Source organism: Coptis chinensis, chromosome 9 (genome assembly GCF_015680905.1).
Source record: "Coptis chinensis isolate HL-2020 chromosome 9, ASM1568090v1, whole genome shotgun sequence".
NCBI classification, from domain to species: domain Eukaryota; kingdom Viridiplantae; phylum Streptophyta; class Magnoliopsida; order Ranunculales; family Ranunculaceae; genus Coptis; species Coptis chinensis.
The window spans coordinates 22,380,690-22,404,096 of NC_141464.1; the positions used below are offsets into that span (position 1 = coordinate 22,380,690).

A 23,407-nucleotide genomic window follows, 5' to 3' on the forward strand; every position below is an offset into this window, starting at 1 on the left:
TTTATGCACTGTCTATATTAACTAATACATTAACGTGTACGTGCTTGATATATTACATGTATATATATTAGATAACGAATACGTGCAATGCTAACTAACAATTGTGGTATATGTGGTATTTATTCTATATATGACGCATTACGTATAGTATAATATACATATGTTCGATTTAAAATATACACATACATATAATGTATGAGAATGTATTTAAAATTTTTAGATAACTTTCAAATATTATTATTGAATTTAGGACCATTACTTCTTATGAGAGGACAAAAATATCGATGACAAGTGTTATAGTCCCCGTAAACCAACTTTTATATCGGTTATATAACTAAAAAAAATAATTTTAGCAATAAAAATATATAACCCGATAAGGAACCGAAACCAGAACCGGAACCGACTTATTTAATGGGTATGGGTCCGGGTTTTCAAAATATAAGAAAAAACCCGAAAGAACCGAACCAGATAGGAACCGCTAAAAATAAACCTAGAACCGAAACCAGTAAAAACCGACCCATAAACACCCCTACCGGTTAGCAATAAAATAAAATAAAAAACATTTATTTTAATATTTTATTTTCTAAATTGCAAAATTTGTAGAATATTATAAGAAATAACAAGACTTTACATATATATATTTGCAAATTTTGATCTTGATATATGCTCAAAATAACTATGACATTTTACCAAAAAAAAAAAATATGACATAATGCACAATCACCCACTGCATACTATTTTATGTTTTAATTATTTATGATTTTACTGATTTTTTTAAAGAATTTGTACAAATTAATGATTTCATACTTGCCGAATTGATGCAGAATACCGAATTTGTGACTATGATTATCAGAGAGAGAGAGAGAGCGCACTCTCCAAAATGGTCAAAAGAAACTTCAGCAAAATTCCTGGCGCAACATAATTTCTCCTTTGCAAAATCCAGTTCAATCCAAGTGCAATCTAACACTGACTAACTGACTAACTGACCTCAAATTGAAAGTTTTACATGAGTTCAATTGTTGATTGACTGCCTTTCATAGAGCCTACAATTCTTTCTAAATTCAAGTTACAACACCTCCAAAACATCCTTAGCAGGGATTTGTCTGCAAAATGGTAACAGCTCTTCGCGGCCTCGACCCAGCAGAAATACTCCTGGCTTATCCTGTGGTCTATGGGTGCTCTCATTTCTTTTTGCATGTGACTTCTGTAAATGAAAAACAAAAAGGTGATTTATACATAAAAAAGACCAAACTTCTTCTTTAGCCGAAGAGGCAAATGAGAAGGGTCCGACTCTAGCCATAACAGTGGTAAAATGCTCCAGCCAATGAAAACGCAAGGCATGGAGGAAAGCACTTAGGGTCTCCATCATTAGTAATATAAAAGCAGTAGCAACTGCAAATACTACAAGCCCCACCAAGCAAATCGCAACATTATTTTACCTGTCACCAACACCATAATCTGCTAAATTAATAATTGCAACATTATTTTACCTGTCACCAACACCATAATCTGCTAAATTAATAAAAATACGACCAAAACATATGTGGAAGAACATCATGAAAATTCTGATCAAAGACTTTAAGAGGAAATCGGCATAAGATTGTCTTACCTAGGTAATATGCAATAAACACAAGGTCTCCCAAAAGAAGTCTTCAGAGACCAACCTCTTCTTCTAGCAAACCCCCAAAGATATGATTAGTTACCTGGGAAAGAAGAAATTTTGATGTTTAAACCAAACATTAACCATCCATAACACATTCAATGGGGAGAGTTTTTGCTAACCTTTTATACACATCTTTCACATCCTCCCTAAGTGAAGGGCTTTGCCAAAACTCGTCACCGCTGTCACACAAATTGACCGTTTCCATGTCAAAATTTGTGTGACCAGAAAATTCACTCCATTCAAACCACATCTTTGAAATTAACTCCTTTCTGAAGCTGGTATTGTGGTTTTCCTCCTCTGGAGAAGCAGATGCCACCAGTCGATAGGTATAAACTTTTCTTACTTGGCCCGGTCGGAATGTACGCCCAATCGCTTGGCGGGTGACTGATGGATTCAGATGCACATCCATAATCAAGACGCGAGATGCCCCAACAAGAGAAATTCCCTCACCACATGCTTTAATTGATCCGAAGAAAATTTTGGCATCAGCGGAGCTGTTGAAACGCTCCATAGACTCCTCTCTTTCTTCTGGGCTGGAGTCACCACTGATCATGAAGATTTCTTTACCAACCCTCCAACCCTTGGTGTGGACGACCAACCTTTCCAAGAACTTCAGTGGAAGGAGATACTGGCTGAACACAAGAAGCTTCTCCCCAGAAGATTCACACAGTCCCAAGATATTGAGGAAAAACTTTGCCTTCACCCCGTCTCTGAGATCTATACTATTTAACAACTTATCCAACCTCTCTTCGTTAATTTTGCATCCCTTGTCACCAATGGCTGCACCCTCAGAGAACTCCTTTAAAAGTGGATGAAGATAAACAGCAGTCCCTATGGCAGTTCTCTTGAACTTCTCCACTTTCTTCAAACCCTCAATGATACGTCTCTGTCTCAGGCTGAGATTGAGCAGAACAGTAAAATCAACGAGACCAGGAAGTTCATCGAGAAAATCACCTTTGTAATAGTGAAGAACATTGCTTGTCATTTCCCGCAGATCTTGTATGACTGTCACTTTTCTTTTAAGATTATCATCATTTCGCAACGTCTCTTCAACCATTTCATAGAATAGTGTATCTGCACCAGCCTTAACTTGCCTCCTCCCACCAGATATATTTACTCTACTCATGACACGCCTTTTAATACTCTTGGATGTATCAGACTTCAGAAACTTAGGCCGGACAAGATTTAGAATATTGAAGACTTCTTTCACATGATTTTGAAATAAGGTTCCAGACAGTACCACTTTTCGAGGTGTTTGAACTTTTGCAAGTGAGTTCAGGACATCTGTGTCCTCATTTCTCGGAGTGTGGCCTTCATCACAAATCAGAATTGTTGGAACCTGGAGAAGTATGTCATGACAGGCAGCGGCACTACTGTTAATATCACTCTTGCTAACAATATTGGCAAATTGTTTGTATCCTAAGAACAAAATCCCCTTGTGCTCAACCCATTGCTTCAAAATTATTAATTGTTCCTCCCGACTCTCTGCCTTGGAAGTATAGAAGTCGTATAAAGGAAAGTCTTCTACTTGCCATATAGAGAATTCTTTCTTCCATGTAGCCAGAATGCCTTTTGGTAGTACAACAAGTGGCCTAGCATGTGGGTACTTCGCTAGAAAACTCTGAATGAAACTGATAATCATGAATGTTTTACCAGATCCTGGAGCATGTGCAAGGATGCAACCTCCTGGGTCACCAGATACCAAATTCCTAACCAAAAAATTAAACCCCTCAAGCTGATGGGCCTTCATCTGCTTCATGTGCCTCGGATGCACGGATATATCACACACTGCAAGATCATGAGAAGTATTAACTCCAGAAAAAGCAGAAGCTTCACGATCTTCTCTTTCTTTCGTACTACGAGATTCAGACATGTAAGTGCGTGTGGTCTTTGAAACCTGGTAAATGGAGAAGCAAGTGTCAGTATACCAGAACATCCACTCTGAAGTATATCTCCCAGCTTGTGAATCAAGTATTCAACTAATGTAAAAGAACATGTAAGTCCAAACCTTTCCCCATTGGTAGTCAAATATCGTGTCGATACTCTTTTGTATAACACCACAGACGCGACAAACATAACCCAGATCATCCTTGAGAATAAAAGAATGGTCACAATCTTTTCCTTCATCTTCATTGCGTTCAACAGTGTCTCCTGTAGTATCCTAGAAATAACGAAATCCAAATGTGATGGACTAATTCACACAATCGATTCAAACACACATTCTTGACCACAGAAAATTCAAGTATGAACATAGTAATACTGCTAAGCAACATAAAGATTCAATATCTTCAAAGATTGTGTTATTTATTTATTTAAAATCATCCAAATGTCAACTCTGCATAAAAGTAGCTTTTTGAGTTACAAATGAATGTGATCATAGCTTGATTTAGCTTGAGAGACATATAAATGCATTTCCCTTTTGGACAAGGAGTGTGATCCAGGGTCCGTCTAAGTGAAGGGTCCTGTTTTTTAATCAAGCACACGACACATCTAACTTTCATATGAATCGTGCCATTAAGTATATGTAAGTGTTTTTTCCTCCATTTTCTCCCTGTAACAGAAATTTGCAAAACTTTTAACCGAAATCAACTAAACTATAAACACCCAAAATCAAAGCTTTCTATTCTTGTTTAGTTGTTGAAGATTGAATAGGAACTTTTTCTTATTTTTTTTTTGGCCGACTCCGGTCTCCCTCTGAACTGCAGGTGTTGTAAATAACTACACCAAAAAAAAAAAACTAATTTTATGAAGATCAAAATAACATTCAATTTTTTATGTCTAACACAATTGAGTTTGGGTGTCAAATTGGGATTTTTTTATTTCTACTATAAAGAAGATTGCTCATGTTCAGTTTTCCTTTTGTAATTAAAATTTATAAAGATAGAGAAATCAGGTTCATTGTCTTGTACAGAAGAAGAGGAAGGAAGAAGACCTGCTGGGTATTCTCCAGTCGAAATAGTGTTCTGCTTTTTGTAGTAAAAAAGTAACAGAAAGTGAACACTTAAGAGAGCTGTTAGTTGCTGCCTTTTGGTCTGGTTGAAACTTCCAAAAAAGGACCGTCTAACCCTTCTGGATCACGCATGCCTTGTTATTTTTTCCATTTTAGATGACTTAATCTAATCAGTTACTCCAAACATTATTATTGCCTCTTTAGAAATACAAAAAGGTAGTCGTACTACAAACAAACAGATTGATCAGGAGGAACCTACAATGAAGAATTGAAGACTTACAAACCAACAAAATAGAAGTATTGTTACATGTATAGGACTGAACATACAGCTAAAGAGGAGACAGCTACAGCCTTAACACTGGATCCCCCAAGAAAACGGTGCAGTGAAGATAAATTCGGATGGGAGAGTTGTAAAGGGGCATAGAGCTGAATGTGAAGAGTTCTGAGAGATCACTTGGAACATGTTGTGTGCTTAAAATGCCCAGGGCTGTGGAACTGATGTATTAAAAGTGGAGCTGCTTTCAACCAAACAAGGACTAGTAATTGTGTCAGGGAAGGTTACCAGAAGGTTGAGGTAGCATCTGACTCCTTTAGGGATGTAAAGGTTACCAGAAGGAACTAATTCCTTGGAGGAGAATGAAAATTATACATGCAATTTGGATCCTGCAGAAGCGAATTAAATAAAGTATATCATTTCCATATATTTAGAGAAGCGAACGGGTTTGGTAATCTGCGTTCCACTCTAAAGGGTTCATGGGTGTAGCTTCTTCATGCCACATCTCGACTCAGCCAAAGGACTTTGTACAAGAAGACAAGATAAAGGTTATCAAGTATCAATGTAGGTACCATATAAACCACCCTAATGGAAGGCCTTTTGGCCTAAATTGTAATCCTTATGGACTTTACCAGGGAACACACATTATAACACGTATATACAAGATAAATGAAGAGAATGAATATAGATATACAACACCCCTCCACAAGATGAATGAAGGGCTGATATTTTGTACCCATGGACATTCTACCAAATTTCAGCTCATCTGAAAATTCATTTTCTAACTTTAAATTCTTTTTAGCGTCCTGAAATTTCAATGTTAAAAATGTTCAAATGAGCTGAATTCTTCTGGAGATGATCTCCATTGTTGGTAGATCATATCCACCAAAAACTAGGTCTTAGTTCATCTTCGTAGGTCCGATTTTGTGGCGTTGTACAAACTTGGTTTAATGATTATGGATTATGTATATATTGCAAAGATATTTGAAAAGGAAAATATAGTTGCCTATCATTCATAAGTAGACGAAATACCCAACACAATCATACATATTCATTACAACGAAAAAACAACGGCAAAATGCTACCCAAAAATTGTAGGGTTGGGTAGATATTAAAGTGCCATGTAAAAATACCTTAGAGCATTCCAATGCTAGTGTCATTTCCCTCCATATGTCTCCAAGACCATCATCTGAATCACTCTGTGGACTGTTTTCATGGCTCAGTTTATTATCCTGCACACCGACATATAAACCTTCATCCTTTTTTGTTTCGGCTTCATTATTCAGAGTTTTTTGTTCCTCCCTTACGACATTACCCTCCTGAAGATCTTTCCCCTGAAATCGATTATATATCCATCAAATTAGATTTTAATGAGATCCCAAAATGCCTCTTCCAAGTAAGAAGAAACTCACAAAACAACATATTATTACTTTTATAGAACAAATGTCAACATAGAGTGAAAGAACGAAGAAGAAGAATGAAGAAACTGACAAAACCATACCCTAAGCACTATATTTTTTGTCAAGGGAATGAAAGAATGAATAAAAAGGAACCCCAGAAATATGAGACGTATGTAGTAGATTCACCTTATTTAACAATATCTAAACAAAGGAAACAACTAACAATATCAGTTCTTTTACAATGTTTGAACATTCTTTTACATGTTCTCTTCTTTTCCTGCTTAAAACACATCTCTTGGGTGGTAAATCTTCACTACAATAAGAAGGTAAAAGAAGGGTGGATGGTGAATTTTGATGCAGGAACAGGGTAGTGGAGAGAAGGGTAGAGGGGATTTTGCTGGTGGTAGGATGGGTGACATGTTGCTGGACAAGGTCTCCATCCTGTGGTGGAACTTTGGCTTCTTCCTGTTTTTCTTTTTTGAATTTTTGGCCTTCATTATCTTCTTGGTTCTGGTCGTTGCCTTTTGCTGTCTTGTGTCCTGCATGGTCTGTGTCTGGGTTGTGGTCCTAGTAATTAGCTGCTGGATAACTATTTAGGTAATCGATGTATATTCAAGTCCGTATCAATCAAATGCATTTTAAGTATCAAAAACCTAAAATAGGCAAAATAAAAGACATTCAGTGGCAAGCTGGTCAAGTCTTGGGAGTTAATTTTCCCACCTTTTTCTAGGGACAGGAGTTTAAGAAGTTAGGGATTAAACTACGATAAGCTCTACCAATCAAATAAAGAAAAGGGAAAGAAAAGAAATCAAAACTGGATAAATAATCAAAGGAACAGGTTTAGATGTGGCAGAGAATACGAGATACACTTTGCTGGTAGAAATAAGTTTCACTCACTATTTTATCATATTAGCAAACACACAAATAAAACCATACAAAGAGCAAACACGGAAAGAGCTTCAATAGAAAAGCACCAGATTTATTGAATGCAAAATTTAGGTGTATAAAACTGACATAATGAATGCTTATGACCACTTTTCTTGGAATTTCCTTGACGTCTAAGTTCTGAGCCACCTACAGTAGGATTTCTGTCTAGCATTTCTCCATACTCATCAAGGGGTGAGCTAATAACTTCTTTAAAAGTAAAGGTTTAAGCAAAGGGAGTGTGAATGACTGTTCCTCTTTATCGTCACCAGAGATGACATCTCTTATAGTTGCTCTTGGGACCAAGGAAGGCTTTGAAGCCTCTTTTCGGAAAAGAGGAAGACCGTGGTTGTGATATGCACGGCTCAACTTAAAATGGAGGTGAGACTGTGCTTGTGATATGCACAGTCTCAGTGCCATACTTGACAAGTAAACTAGCCACAAGGGCTCACAGTGGTCATTCTTAAGATGAAATACTAAGAATCAAGACTTGCAACCTGTAAGTTTGAAACACTAATGTACAAAAATAACTTACTTCAATATCCATTGTTCCATTTTCATTAATTGGCTTCATCAAGACAACCTCCTGATATTGCCAAGAAGCCTTCTGATTTGCATCAAGAACAGTACTCCTAACTGTTTCAGAAACCACACGCATATCATTCCTATAATGTAACTGAAAATCTTGTGGCATTTCAACCCTTAATGGCTCCACATTGGATGCAAAAGCTAATCTTGTCTTGATATTCCCAAAACTTCCATCCTCGTCATCTGAATCAAGAATCACCACCTCATTGTTGTTATAATTCCGACCACCATGACCTTGCAGCACATCTTCAAAAGACGATATACAAACTAATTTAGAATCATCGACTGCGGGAGGACACGTAACAACACAATCATCATCCAACTCAACAATACAATTAGACGCCGTCTGCCCACTCCCACTAATAGGTGATTGGGGTGTAAAATCAGGACAACGGTTTAAAATATCTGGATACAATGAAAATGCAGGTTGCAACATATGTAACCTTAACATACAGAGTTGTTCAATCTCTTTACTAACACTACCATACAAACCACAATCTACTTCTCCAATCATATTCGATACAGAAAATGGGTCAGAGTAATCTACAACATCACGTAAACTTTTATCTCTCTTGTATTTTGAATTAGCATGTAATCCGTTGATCCAGTGGTCATCACTGTACTTTATTCTTTTCCGCTGCGACGTGTTACGCTCTGTGCCGGTACAAAAAAAAAAAACGTACATGAGTTAAAAGTTAAAATTGAGATATAATGTAAAGTAATTATTATTACCAGTGGGGGACATTTGATCGAATTTACGGATGAAAGGACTGCTGCTGCTAAGAGGAGTGAAATTGACGTAATAAGAAGCTGCTTCTCTACCCATTGATTGATCCTGTAAATTAATATAACTTTTAAGTGTGAAGATTATTATTAGTTGGCGGAAGCAAAGAAAGTTGAGAGAGAAAATAGTGGCGGTTAGGGTCTGTTTGATTCCCCTTGTAAAAGTTTTATTGGGGAATTATTTTCCCTCGTTATTTGGAGTATATTTTTCCAGCCTCAATAAAATAAGGGGGAATTAGCCATACCCCCACACTTAAAGATCTCTTTTGTGATACCCCTTTCATTTAAATATCATTTGCGATACCCCCACATTTTCAACATCCGGTTAGTTGACCGAGTCAAAAAACTCAAAAAAAAAAAAAAAAAAAAAAAAAAAAAAGTCGACCTAATTAAATAGTAGAGGTTACCAAAATACCCCTCCATTTCGACCTATTATATAGTATGTATCATCCAGACAACGGTATGTTACATAGTATGTATCATCCTTATTTTGGTAGACTAAAACTTCCAGTAAGAATTGTGAAAACCAAGTGATAATGGGACTTAACATGATGTTATATAGTATGTATCATCCAGAAAATTGTATGCTACATAGTATGTATCATCTTTATTTTACAAGATTCATCAACTTTTCAAGCAGATCGAGTAATTGAAGCAAGCAACTCGACTATTTTTTGTGTATGGATTTTTGTGTTCTTTTTTTTTTCTTTAGAGAATATGGATTATGGATTCAGTTTATGTAGAGATATGGATTATGTAGATTTTATGGATTCATTTTAATAGTTTTTGGATTCAATTTTTGAAAAGTTGATGAATCTTGCAAAGTAAGGATGATACATACTATGTAGCATACTATTTTTTAGATGATACATACTATATAACATCCTCTTGATCCCCATTATCACTTAGTTCTCACCATTCTTACTGGAATTACGTTTTAGTCTGCTACAGTAAGGATGATACATACTATGTAGCATACCATTGTCTGGATGATACATACTATAATAGGTCGAAGTGGAGGGGTATTTTGGTAACATCCACTATTTAATTAGGTTGATTTATTTATTTATTTATTTGAGTTTTTTTTCTTACGGTTTGACTCGGTCAACTAACTGTTGACCGACGGAGTTGAAAATGTGGGGGGTATCGCAAATGATCTTCAAATGTGGGGGGTATCGCAAAAGAGATCTTTAAATGTGTGTGTGTGTGTGGGGGGGTATCACTAATTCTCCCATAAAATAATAATAAAATTGCAGACCCATTTATAAAACTCCATTTCCCCTTTTGAGTGGTTTTTGTCTTGACATTTATGTGAGGACCTACTTAAGGACACTATTCGGAGTTTTCAGAAACGGACCTGCTAGTGTATTTCATAGTATTACTTATTGTATATATGCTTATTCGTAGATAATTGATTATTATGTATATATTAGCTTAGATTTCGACTTGATTATTCTGTATTCATTGCTAGTGAGATGTATAGATAATTGATACATAAATAAGGAAACAATAGTTTTATTTTTTAGTCGTTGTAGTATAGATGAAGTTTGTGAATACCTTCTCTGGAAAACTCTCACAAGGCTATAACTCGTCCACTAGGGAATTCCTAGTGGTTTAAGGCCTCATTGCATATGGTCAATGCAATCGCACTTGGCGAAACGAGAATAATTAGAACTCCATTTTTGGTCACTTATATTAATTTATCATATTTGCTTGAGAACAAGCAAAATGCTATTTTGGGGTGGTTTGATAAGAGCCCAAAACTATAGTTTTAACCCCTTAATAATATTACATTTAGACCAAAAGATGAGTTAGTACTGTTTACGTACTTTTATGTATTTCAGGCATTGGAGTCGAATATGACAAGAAATATGTCACTTTTGCGAGATAAAGGAGCAAGGGTTGGTTGCTAAAATGTTCTATGACTAAAGGCCAAGATTCAAGGAGAAAAAGCTTTTTTAAAGCCCAGTCAAAGATGAAAAGTCAAAGTCAACGCGGACAGAAATAGAGCAGAAAAGTCAATAGAACTTCCATAAACCATATTTTTGGACTCAGACCTCGGAATTGGGCCTATTATATGTCAAAACGACCGGCACGGAAAGAGATTTCTAATGGTATAGGCCTTGATCCAATCAGAGGAGCAGAAGTAGACGAAAAGGCTGTTGCAGTAATTTCCAATATAGAAACCCTTTTGAACTTAAGTAATTAGGTTTTGGGCTTGATTTAAGGGCCCAAAACATGGCTCCAAAGCTCATGCACGAAATTGTAAACCTAGTCCTCTCTTATATAAAGAGGACTAAGGCATAACTCTTAGCTATCTAGGATTTAATTCATATAACTCTTTCATTAGTTTTAAGTTAGTTGATTATTCAATATTTAGTCTTTAATATAGTTTCAATTCTTAAACTCTATTCCATTAGATTAATAAAATTCAAGTTATTGTTCTTCATTATGTCTTCTTCTCATTTATCTATTAATAATAGTCTAATGACTTCTAGCTAAGCGTCTATTAGAGGGGTTTGATGAAGCTTGATGAAGACTTGATGTATTAGTTACGATTATTGCTTTTAAAAGTTTCATTCTAGTAGGTTAGTTGATTCGCCATGAGAATGGGTTGAACTTCTTCACATGCTAATTATTAGTTGGTAGAGATTGCCATGATTAATTATGGATCAATTACTTAATCTTTATTGGTTAGGATTGCAATAATCTACACTAGCATATTAGGAATTTATCTAAGTGGAATCAAATCCCCCTAATTCCTTCTCCATATTCACATCTTAGTATTTAATTGTCATAGTATAAGTTAGAACAATTTAATTAGTTAAATCCCCATATTAGTATAATCACAATCCATTACTTTCATTGATTTTGTTAGAATTGATTAAACTAGCGAAACTTACGTCTAAATAAACTAATAGTGGAACGAATTCTCTACTCCACATATTGCATGATAATTGAGAGTAGATAACTTTGATCATATATTAGTAAATAGCTTTAGTTTTACTTATTCATAGCATAACTAGTTAAGAGTAGGTAAAACTATTGTGTTTTCATCCCTCCACTAGTTAGCGTAATATCATATTTCCATCTCTCCACTTTCGCTTTCTTCTTCCTCCCTTTTGTTTGAGAAATGTTGGGATTCAAAATCAATATCTGAAATAAAGATTTTGAAGTCAAAATCAAATAAATTTGTATATCAAATTAAATATTAAAACCGATCAAATAACATTAAACATTAAACCTATATCAAATTAAACATTAAAATCAATTAACCTGTGAAGTATCAATCGAATGCTTTTCAACTGGAGGCTCTTCATTATCTGCGACTCCTTCACTAGAAGTTTCATTTAAATTTGAAACTCCAATAGCTATTTCATCCATCTTTTCTATAAAATATAAATAAGCCTGAACAATATTCCTTGCATCGTAAGCCACTTGAGAAGCAACCTTGAAACAATGAACCACTCTCAAAGGTTCATGGTTTTCATGGCCGACCACTAATCCAGTATCAAACTCCGCTCTATACGTGTTTGTCTTTTGCATCCACCCCTTCAAAGGAAAATGCCTTGGAATCTCTTCAATGTCATAACACTAATAAATCTTTAAAATGTAACCACATAGTAACCCCATAAACTGAAAATACTTACATTCACAGTCTCCCTCTAAGGTTCCTCTATTGAAACTCACTTTCCAAACGGACTTCTTCTGCGGGTCTTTGAATTTCACCATGTAGCTTCTGATTTCATTGTTGACAATCTCATCCCCATTAATTTTGTACTCCATCTTTGCCTTCTCTATTTGCTCTTTAAATTTATTGAATGCATTAATTATATAGACCTTCGCAACATGCATAAGGAGAAAAACATCTTTAGCCACAATTCGTGAACTATACTCGGTGCGGTAATCATAATCTCTTTCATTCCTAGTAATCAAAGCCAAAGACCTCTCATTACCATGTACAAACTCCATCAACCTAGTTGTCGAATTTACGAATTGGTCATAATGAGAATTCATCGATTCACTTCTCCTAGTCGTATGATACCAGTAAAAAGTGTGCCACTAAGATAACAAGGAACCTATTTCTCTTGTATATTATACATTTCTGTCAACCAAGGATTTTCAGACAACTCATTATTCTCTATTATTGTACACCATTTTCTTTCAAAATCACTAATCCTATATGAGAAAGAAATAGTGTTCTTCAAGTCAGTTACCAGTGTCTCAATTTTAGTAAATGACAACTTCTCTTGAAATTTTTGCATAATATGCCAAAGACAGTAACGATGACGAGTATTAGGGAACACTTTGGCAATGGCTGCAGTCATCACTCTATCCTGGTTAGTGATGATTGCAGTTGGCTCACGACCACCCATGGCTGCAAGCCGGCCAGGCCTTAAACAACCATATGAATGTATCTTCTATCTCATCAAGCAAAAATGCGCAACCAAACTGAATCGACTGCATATGATGGTTGACTCCAGTAAAAGGGGGAAAAGGCATAAAGTATGCATTTGTACGATATGTTGTATCAAAAGAGACAACATCCCGAAAATACTCACACTGCATTCGAGACCTCCCATAAACGCAGAAAAAGTTGACTGCAGTCCCATTTTGATCTAGATCAATAGCGTAATAGAATTGGAGATTCTCGACACTCTTCTACATAAAATATCTAAGCATAGTAGTTGCATCACATTCTTTAGGCATCTTTTTAGTTAAGCCATAATGATGGTTCCACCACTCCTTTGTAAACCCAAGTTTTTCCTTACTAAAAATAGCTGCAACCTTTTCGACAGGTAAACCATTTTCACTAAAAATCTCAGTCAACCTCTTCGCCACTTCAAGCATATTTTTGTTCTATCTCATGCAATTTCTCTTTATTAGACTAACCAAACCGTGGCTATGTTCATTTTCAACGTAGCTTACAGAGTATATCTCTTTGTGTTTTCTTTTCGTAATACTCATTCTAGCGGGGCAACTACACTTGACAGTGCTCATATTTCTAGAAACAGCCACTTCTCCCACTTCTCTCTTGCTGTTATGGACCTTTTCACGTGCACAAACCATTAAACAACCCGTAGCAAAATCCACACCTTTTTTCCTATCCGTCGACTGAACACGAGTCTCAAATCCCTCTTATAGACCATACTGTTTGTAGTAAGTTTTTGCGTGGTCAACACTATTAAAAACCATACCTACAAACAGAGCAACTAGTTTATGCGTTTCTCTATCTAGGAATTTATTCGAAGAAGACCCAACAACTACGTCTTCGTCGTTGTTACATTTTCTGCCATTGACTCCATACATGCACAATTTTGGGTTTGAGTTCTCAATTTGGAGGCAAATCAATTTGGAGGGAGAAGACAAATCTAGATAGATTTTCCGTTTGAATTTTGTGTTTGAATTTGGAGGTGATTTGGAGCAAATTGTATCAAGGTTGTTAGAATTTGGTTTGATTTTGGAGCAAATTTGGAGGTAAAAATGGTTTGATTTCGGAGAAAATTTGGGCAGAGGAATAGGAGCGAAAACCCTTCGTAAGTGTTTTATGTTTGAAGCCGAAAATGGGTTGATTTTGAAATTTCGTGATTTAATGCTTAAGGTTCCTGATTTGGATTTGATAAAATCTAATGGTTGTGTTTCAGCTGTTTGATGGCTATTTCGTTTTTGCCTGTCTACCTAGCCAAACTGATATATATATACAACCCGACTCCTAAAAGGACCTTAAAATAAGTACCAAACAATGTTAAAAATTGTCAAACAAGTTGAATTTTTGTAGAGATGATCTTTATGGTTAGTAGATCATATCCACACAAAATTAGGTTTTAAATCATTTTATAGGTGAAGTTGTGGGTTGTTTTAGATTTGGTATTTAGTTTGGTACTTATTTTAAGTTCTTTTTAGGAGCCGGGCTATATATAAGATTGCACACTAGTCTCTACTGCTCCCATAAGAGATGGTAAATAATCTAGACATCTGGCATCAGTCAACAACAAGATTGCACACTTATCACTCAAAACAAAGAGAAAATTGAAAGCTAAAATGAAAGGTGTTCCTCAACAAGGGTGAGGTATCCCTTTTATACTAGTCAGATTTCAAAATATAATTTTGAGTCCACACAGGAAGTGGCTACGTGTGCTAAAATAGTTGCAGTCGACTGGGCCACCATGACAAGGCATACTTGTCTTTTACTTCTATCTTGAAAGGATAAGAATCCTTATAATGTAAAAATCCTATTCGACTTTTGACTTCAGAAGAAAAGCAAAAGGTAGGATGTCTTCTTCAAGGGTCCCTCTTGACAAAGCATTACTTGTTTTGATTCCAGCTGTAAGGATAAGAATCTTAGGCAAAATAATGTTGATTCTGTTTCTGGTCCTTATCATAGGCCATGATGTCTGCCAATATGATCAAGTATGATCAGGAGTGCCAAGTTGAGTGCGTAAATTTTCATCAACTTGGGAAAGGAAATATTTTTCCCCTTCTTCAGGTTCTGAGTCTGAAGTGAAGCCACCTAGATGAGTGATGAATTCATAAAGGCCTTCTTCATTAATTAGTTGCCAAGTCTCAAGAGCAGATGGGCTAAGTGCCAAAGAACTTTTTCTGCCCAACTTTTCATAGAAATTGGTTCAATTGGAATTATCTAATGATTCTGTTTGGATCAGAAATCTATCAGATTCAGAAAAAAGTGTGAACCTTGGATGCTTTTGTGCAGAACTATATCTGATAAATCATTTAATCTGTTGAAGACCAATAGCACGAATATATGCCATCTCTTTGAATCTGTCTTCTGTAGTAATAGTATGAAACTTTTGTTTTGCTTCCGAAAGGGAAAAACCCTTTGAAATATCAGTCGGTCTTTGTTTGTAAATTCAGACCGAATGAACTGAAGGATAAGTTTCATATTCAGTATATTCTGGACATGCTGTGGTAAATTCACAGTAAACATCAGAATGCCATTTCATCATTGCATTATCTATGGCTTGAACAAGAGGAAAAGCCAATAATGTCTTGTTATCAACTCTTGTTTCCAAAGATACCACTGTACTGATTGTGATGGATTTGATAAATCCCATTTCCAATAGTTCATCAATTAGATACATATCCAAAAGCCTGAAATACTGCCAGAATGTACTAAGGAGAAAAACTATGCAAATTTGGTTGCATGCTGTGAGTTCCTTCTGTGATATGAGCGATGCCTTTAACAATTAAAGGACAAGTTCCTAAAACAATTGAATTCCAATTTTGAATCCATTTATGATAATGTGAAGGGAGGACATTCTGTATTAGTTATGGTAAAGGTGATGGAAGGGATATTTTGGCTTTATTCCAAAAGGATTCTGAGAAGTCTCTGGAGAGAGTACTCCAAGAAATGCAATCAAGGGATCTCTTCAAATCACAAGATCTATTAAACTTACTTTTGAAGTCAGACCAAGTTGTTAAGGTACTCTGGTTATTCTTGCTAAAATATTTAGCAGTAACCTTGAGGGTCTGGATAAGACTTTTTTTTATCGTTCTGTTCAAAAGATTTGATAACATTGTCCAAAATGGACTTCTGAAAATTGTAAAACTTCTGGTTTGTAAAGAACTTATGCCTGTTATCATAGACATAAGGTAACTCTAGATCATTAAATTGTACTTTTTTTACCAGTACTGTTGGACTTTCTAGAAAGAGAATGTGAAGAACTCGTAATGGTGTTGATATAATTAGACTCCAAGGTTTTACCTTTGTTGGTGATGTTAGGTTGATTAACAGGCTCCTTGGAATAGTCCCAATTAGGGAGGCCTAAATTGTCCTCAAAGTTGTTGATAATTTCAACATCAGCAATATCCTGTAAGGATTCAGAGGCCACTAGTGGTTGCTCTGAGGGTTGTCCATATAATGGATTCTCCAATGAACCAAATTGGAGCATTCTGTATTCTGTAGCAAAAGATATGAAATAATATCTTAGATTTGACAGGATATAATCCCGGAGAAATATTCTCTAGATAAGAATGAAGAGTATGTTGTTTCCAAAATATTTGGATACTCATATAAGAAAATCTGTTTGTGAATTATATTTCACAATCTTGGTTCTTCTGTTCCTGCAAAGGAGAAGAAATAAATTCGAAAACCAAAGGGTGATTCTCAAAGTTAGTATAAATACCATACTTATCAATCTTATTAATAGGAAGAATGGTATTAAAAAACGGAGTTCCCAATATAATCTGCTGGGTAAGGTTTTTTATTAATAAAAAGGACAAAGGTATATTAATCTCATTTTTACTAATAGCAACCTTAGTTAATTTATGTTGAATTAGAATTTTACTACCACTACCACTAGTCATGGTTTGAGTAATAGCTTCAAAATAATGTTCAGGAATTAAACCTTCTTGTATGCAGTTCATATCTGCACCGATATCAACTAAAGCAATATAATCAGTAAGAATATATTTCTGGTTAATAATCAAGGTTATAAATATATTCCATTTCCTGAAAAATATAGTAGAAATAAAATTACAGTTCTCACAGTCTTTGTCTGAGTTCTCTTTTATAACTGTTTTATTTTATTTATTTATTTATTTATTTTTTGTTTTAATTCAATTTGCAAAACCCTTTGTTTTAATTGAATTATATCATTGGACAGATTCTGTACCTATTTTTTCAAATCATTGGTAAGAGGAATATGTGATTTTGAAGAAGTAGGCTTATTATTTCCTAGTCGATCAAAAACCTCTCTAAGGTTATAACCTTCGGAAGGATCAACAATATCATTCTTAACAGCTTTAAAACAAGTTTTAATTAACTTAATATTAGTGTCAGGATTTGTAATAGTATCAAGAAGATCTAACACTGATTGTTGATCATTGGTTAAAACATTAATTGTCAAACCATTCATCTGTAAGATAACTTCCATGCTATCATATTTTAATTTTAAAATGTTACATTGACATGGAAAGTCATTATCCGAAGAACTAGAATAAGGATCACCAGACTCATTATTTGATTCAGAAGAACTAGTATTAAGTAATAATTTACTTAATTGTAATTTAAGATGTTCATCAATCTCTAAATTATTAAGCTTCTGTTTGGTCTGGCATCTGTTGACATAATGACCAATTTTTCCACATTTTAAACAAGTAACATTTTTTTGATGTGGATTATTATAAAACTCTATTAGATTTCCAATTTTTCTTGAAATTCTTTCTATTCTTACTAGAGTATTTCCTCTTGTAAGGCTTCTGTGTTTTATGAGAAGAAATCATTTTCTTCTTCTCATGAGGGATATCATAAGCAAATTGCTCACAAAACTCCCATAACTCTTTTTTACCATAAAGATTCAGCTTTTTAAGTTGATGTTGTAGCTTTAAATCATTACAAAGGCTAAGACCTTCCTAAATGACATGATTAATAAGACTACCATAAGTATGATAATTATAAGGAATGGTAGATCCTCCATTTAAGTCACTAAGCTTTTTCCTAACCTTTTCTGCGAAGAAGTTAGGGAGACCATCAATGAATTTAAATTTCCAATGCTCATTATTAGCATCATGCAGTTGTAGCACTTTGGCTAGGAACACATCTTTATACCGCCTAAAATGAGATAAAGATGGACATCTAAGATTTTGGAGAAGTTCTCTATTTTTCTCAGTGTTCATTCCTTCTGGTCCTATAAAATGATGGACAATAGTCAAACATAAAGTATAAACATCATCTGATGTAGATACTTCAACATTTGCCTCAGAATTTAACTCAATTTTAATTGAGTTAAAAATCTCATATCTTTGCTCATTAGTGAGAACATTATCCCACCAACCTTTCAAGGTTCTAACAATACCCTGGCATATGAATTTACAGACATCCGCATCTGTATTACCATTAGCTTTGCAGACACTAGCATACATGAGCATTTCATGTAGAGTATGATAAATCTGGTATTCTGATTTACCATCAATATTCCATGCATAAATGGTTTTAGGATGAAAGGACGCTTGATCATTAAAAAGATCCTCTTCATAAAGAAGATCTTGTGGAGTAGGACGAGGGTAATATTGCCTATTATAACCTACATAATTCATCATTTAATTATTTTTAACATAAGATATTTTATTAATAGTAGAAGACCCAAAATTTTCTTCTATATCCAAAATTTTATTGGGGTTTATCTCATCATTCGAATCTGAATCTTGAGATAAGATATTAAGATTTAATTTACTTAATTGACCATATAATTTTTCAATGAAGTCATTCTTGGATGACGATTGTCCCATCTTAAAATTTGGAACATCCAAGGGAGGTTGGATAGATGGTCTAATATGACCAGATGAAATATGCTGTTTTCAAGAAATATTCTTTATAAGTTCTTTATCCTTATTTTTATTAGGTTCTATCCTTGGAATATGCTTAAGGATATTTTCTGTATTATTCTCAATTCTAATTAATTGAGCTCCTATAGTTTGCAAACATAAATTAGTGTAATTATTTTGTTTACAAAGTTTATTAACATCATCTGTATGAATAGATTTGTTAAGGTCATCATGTGGTTTGATATAAGCCACAGTTTCCAGACTATCCTTCAACTTTAAAGGTGTTGTTGGAGGATGAACAGCTGTCATCTCCTTGTCATAAGAAGTAGTCCAATTCTTTTGATGAAATTCTAAAACACCAACATAATTATCTATAGGTTTAAAATCATTATTTATTTTAACCTTAGATGTTACTGATAATGTTGAACCATAGGTTTCAATTCTGTAGGAGTAAAATATTTACTCAACTCTTCATATTTTAATTTATAAAATTGATTTGTTTCAGTTGATGTATAATCCACTATAAAACAAATTCCATTTCTGATGTTGTGGGAGATTCCCTAGCGTTCTGTCTATAAATACCATATGGTATTTGTTGATTAGATATACGAATCTCTTCTATAGATTGATTGTACTGAGATAAAGATTCAGCTTCACATACTGAATGCCTAGAAGATTGTGGTATAGAGATCTTATAAGAAGACCTCGAGGACAAACGTCTAACAAAAGGTTTCTTTAAGTTTAATATAACTTCACCTTCTGTTGATTGAATAATTTGATCTAAATCATTATTAATGATTGGCTGTAGTTGAACAGCGTTTCTGCAAGTCCATGAATTAGGAAATTGAATTTCACTCCAAGGAATCATCCTCAGTGTTGCTACACTAGAAGTTAAAAGATTTGTATCAATTAACACAGTTTTACCTAGTGTAGATTTATTCCTTGAATTAGGAGTTAAAGTTTGTAACACCTTGTAGTGAATTCTGTAAGTAATTCCAATCAGTTCAGATCCAGGTAAAAAGTTGTAACCTTTAGCTTGAATTTGTAATGATAAAGAATCATAAAGATTTCTATCTGATAAAGACAAACTTAAATTAGGATAGACTGGTCCATAACAAAAACTAGTCTTTACTGCTCCCATAAGAGATGGTAAATAATCTAAACATCTGACATCTTTTAGAGTTGCTTGAATACAAGTATTCATACCCAAAAAGGTCAAAGGTCTAAATGCAACCTGTATCAATCCTACATGAATAAATTTATAGTTTTTCATATAAGAATGTAAATCACGAGGATTTAATAAATTCAAGTTATTACTCATGGAATGTAAACTAATAGTTTGCTCCATAGTTTTTACAGCAATTTTACTTGTCAATTTCTCAATCCAATTACCATATCTATATATAGTTTTGGGATCCGTATTAGGAATCATCCATTTGTTCATTTTATCCTGTGTGTCGAGATCATACTCAATTAATTATGTGTTCTTAATTGAACTCATATCATCAATTGATGACTGTGCCATGGGTGTTGAGGTGTCAGTGCAAAAATAGGTAGAGTATAATGAATTAAAAATAATACCAAATAGTATTAAAACTATTCATGATGTAATCATTGATATATCATCTTCTTCACCAAGTATTATAAATAGTAAAATCAAAATCAAGTTTTCAGTGTTTATAATAGTAAAACCACGTTTGTCAACGCTTTACGGGGAGCAAACGGCCTAAAATGCATATCCTGCTAAAACGGTACTGCATATACCCTACGCGACTTGGGTGACTGATAAGCACCCAAAACTGTAATATTAAACCCCGAGAGACATAGCATTTTGATTGATTATGTATTTAATAATCATGTAATAATTATATTTTCGTACTTTTGCAGGTTTCCGCAGTTAACATGAATATAATGATAAAACATGCATCAAAGTACAGGAATACTGGAATATTTGAAGTTCCCCACTCAACCCCAATGAAGCCCAACAAAGCTTGACTAGAGCCGAAGTTTCCAAAAGAACAAAACTAGTGCAGAACGGGTCCACATATAAAAAAGCAGCAAACTTCCGAAGCTCACATCTGATAAATCTAGATGCCGACGTTGGGTAGTGAACTGCCAGAGCGACCAGGGCGACGAACCCTACGCAAAGACAGAAAATTATAAAAACACCAAAATCAGTGCCGCCACTGGACACACTAAGTGGACCTACTCTGCCACCCCAAAAGGCATGACGAGTCAGCATAGGCAGGTGGCAAGTGATGGTCACAAATTTGTGCCACCTTGCAATGGGAAAGACACGTACAAATTCAATGTTTGAATGGAATTGAGCTAAAAGGCAAAACCAAAACATAAAAGGACAAAACAAATGATAATAAAACAAAACTTTATAAAACGAAGTTTTGATCTTAACAAACTGAATTGGGCTAAAAAACAAAACCTAATTAATTGTTGGGATTTCATGTGAAGGGTCCCCAACCTATATATATGTGAGGGGGGTCTTCATTATTCGGCCTTCAGCAATTATGCTTTAGCTTATGCCTTAGTTAGTTTTCATTCCAACACTTACATTCCGTCCTTTTTATTTCAGTAGCTTAAATACTGTAAGTCATTTTCTTCTTAATGAAAGTCATTTCTTTTCAAGTTTAATTTCTGTCCTGCATTTATTTATTTAATGTATACAACAAGTTTAATTATTCTTCCAATGACCATGAGCTAATCCCCCCCCCTCAGGGGGAGGGTTATGCTGCTCGTGTGAAAATCCGGATTGACTCTTTAATATTTTAGAATCACTACTTAGGAATTATGTGTAGATTATACATCCGGTCCCAAAATGACTAAGATTGTACAAATTTGGAGTGCTGATGCCCCAGAACAGTCTTGCGAGAGACCCAAAATGTTGACTAAGATTGTACAAATTTGGAGTGCTGATGCCCCAGAACAGTCTCGCGAGAGACCCAAAATGTCTCGCACGTGACTCTTTTGTGTCCAACAGCTCTCCAATTTGTCCAGCTGATGTAGAATCGAGCCAGGAGGTGAAATGATATTCCAGAGATGAAATATTAGTTCAACTTCTTATGCTAGTGCGATGAGACTCAGAGATGTGCGCATTTCGCTAGGGATCAATACTCGACGTCGTCTTGGGTTTGTCTATGAACTCGAGACGAATTAAAGCTGTAGTGATGTGGTAATATAAACTGTTAAAAAATGATTCTTGCATGAGTATGATTAACCCTCTCCCTGTTTCTCTATCTTTGTTTATTCACATCGAAATCATTGTTAGTAATTTACATTATTTACATTACCGTCAATTTAATTAAACCAACTAAAAAACCTAAAATCCTACTCACTAAAAGTTGTAATTCAAGTTGTGAACCTTGTCGAGCCCTAAAGTTTAGACGATCCCTTACTCGACCTATCCTACCAAACCCACGTGAGTAAGGTAACTTGACTAAACGAACGACTATACGGACTTTGGACTTTGGACTTTGGTCTTCGGACTTCGGACTGTAGACTTTGGTCTTCAAACTTCGGACTACGGGCTGTAGACTTCGGACTTAAGTAACTAAAACCAAAGAAACGTATAAAAATCATCATTTTATCAAATGGCGCCGCTGCCGGGGAAGGACTCTAGACATTTAACGTAATAACTGGAATACATCAAACATAAAAACCCCCTCCCCTACTCCCCCATCTTTTTAATTTCCATTTCTTTTGTAATACTAACGTGTTACGTACCTTATTGCCCCAACTTTTTCTACTAACAGATATCTGTGAATCAAGTCTTGTTTATTTTCATTAGCACAGTCTAAGTATTCCGTAGGAACTTAAAGCATTGAACTGACAAAAGAGTCTCGGACGAGACTATATTAGTAATACATGAGACTAACCCGAGAGTATCAACACTCCGGTTTTGCGTCTGAGCCACTTTCCTTTTCAGTACTCTTTTGGACTCTCTTGTCCAGTTTATCCAGTAAGTTCACGAGCTCGGGAGTTAGTTCGATCAATATATGAGGAATCGCGGGACGCCAAGGGTTTCAAATTCTTAAACTCCTCATACTTTGTCGAGAATATTATTTGGTTGTTGCTATAACCTGTTTTATCTTGCATGTTTGTGTGTTGGCATAAGAACTTTTTGCATATAAATGGGGTTCGTCATTACATCTTCACGTTAACACGATTAATATGATTCGAATATATTTGGATGTATGTGTAGTTTCAAACCACCTATTTAGAATATTTTTGTATGTGTATGTTACATCAATTCACGTACGTGGTATTCATTTGTATGAGTTCGTTCTCGACATTCCACTAGCTCACATTTAAGTTGCACGTATTGATAGCTATAGATTATTGCATGCGTAGGACACATTTCTATTCACATAGATTTGCATATGTAGACTTCCTGGGTAAAACTAGCATGTGTTAATTGTATGTTTAGTTTCTATTTTGACATCTATCGTTTTTAATTGCATGTTTCGTAATCACGTCTCCATAATATATTAATTATGTAAACTAAAAATTAAAAAATATAAAAAATATAA

At 34.9% G+C, this 23,407-nt stretch overlaps 1 protein-coding gene across 4 annotated transcripts; it reads right to left on the reverse strand.

Annotated features, from left to right (window-relative positions):
• Nucleotides 1–876: 876 nt before the first annotated feature.
• On the reverse strand, nt 877–8,789 carry LOC147475218 (protein CHROMATIN REMODELING 35-like). Of its 4 annotated transcripts, XM_086583169.1 has the most exons (8): nt 8,532–8,789; nt 7,747–8,453; nt 6,021–6,221; nt 3,672–3,824; nt 1,783–3,560; nt 1,610–1,703; nt 1,440–1,490; nt 877–1,204 (listed from the first exon to the last, which is right to left on the reverse strand). In XM_086583169.1, exons 1-6 carry the CDS (start codon nt 8,623–8,625, stop codon nt 1,700–1,702), a joined length of 2,937 nt encoding a protein of 978 aa, XP_086439295.1. In that variant the 5' UTR covers nt 8,626–8,789; the 3' UTR covers nt 877–1,204; nt 1,440–1,490; nt 1,610–1,699. The 4 variants fall into 4 exon arrangements, with proteins under 4 accessions (XP_086439295.1, XP_086439291.1, XP_086439293.1 ...); XM_086583165.1 differs by lacking the exon at nt 1,440–1,490; XM_086583167.1 differs by lacking the exon at nt 1,440–1,490 and having other exon boundaries at nt 877–1,439.
• Between the last annotated feature and the right edge of the window lie 14,618 nt (nt 8,790–23,407).

What these genes read in the sequence shown, in the direction of transcription:
- LOC147475218 (XM_086583165.1), bottom strand. Translation starts at nt 8,625, where the DNA reads ATGGGTAGAGAAGCAGCTTCTTATTACGTCAATTTCACTCCTCTTAGC. An exon ending in CGATCAAATGTCCCCCACTG is followed by an intron (nt 8,454 to 8,531) that starts GTAATAATAATT and finishes GTACCGGCACAG; the next exon opens with AGCGTAACACGTCGCAGCGG. An exon ending in TTGACTACCAATGGGGAAAG is followed by an intron (nt 3,561 to 3,671) that starts GTTTGGACTTAC and finishes TCCATTTACCAG; the next exon opens with GTTTCAAAGACCACACGCAC.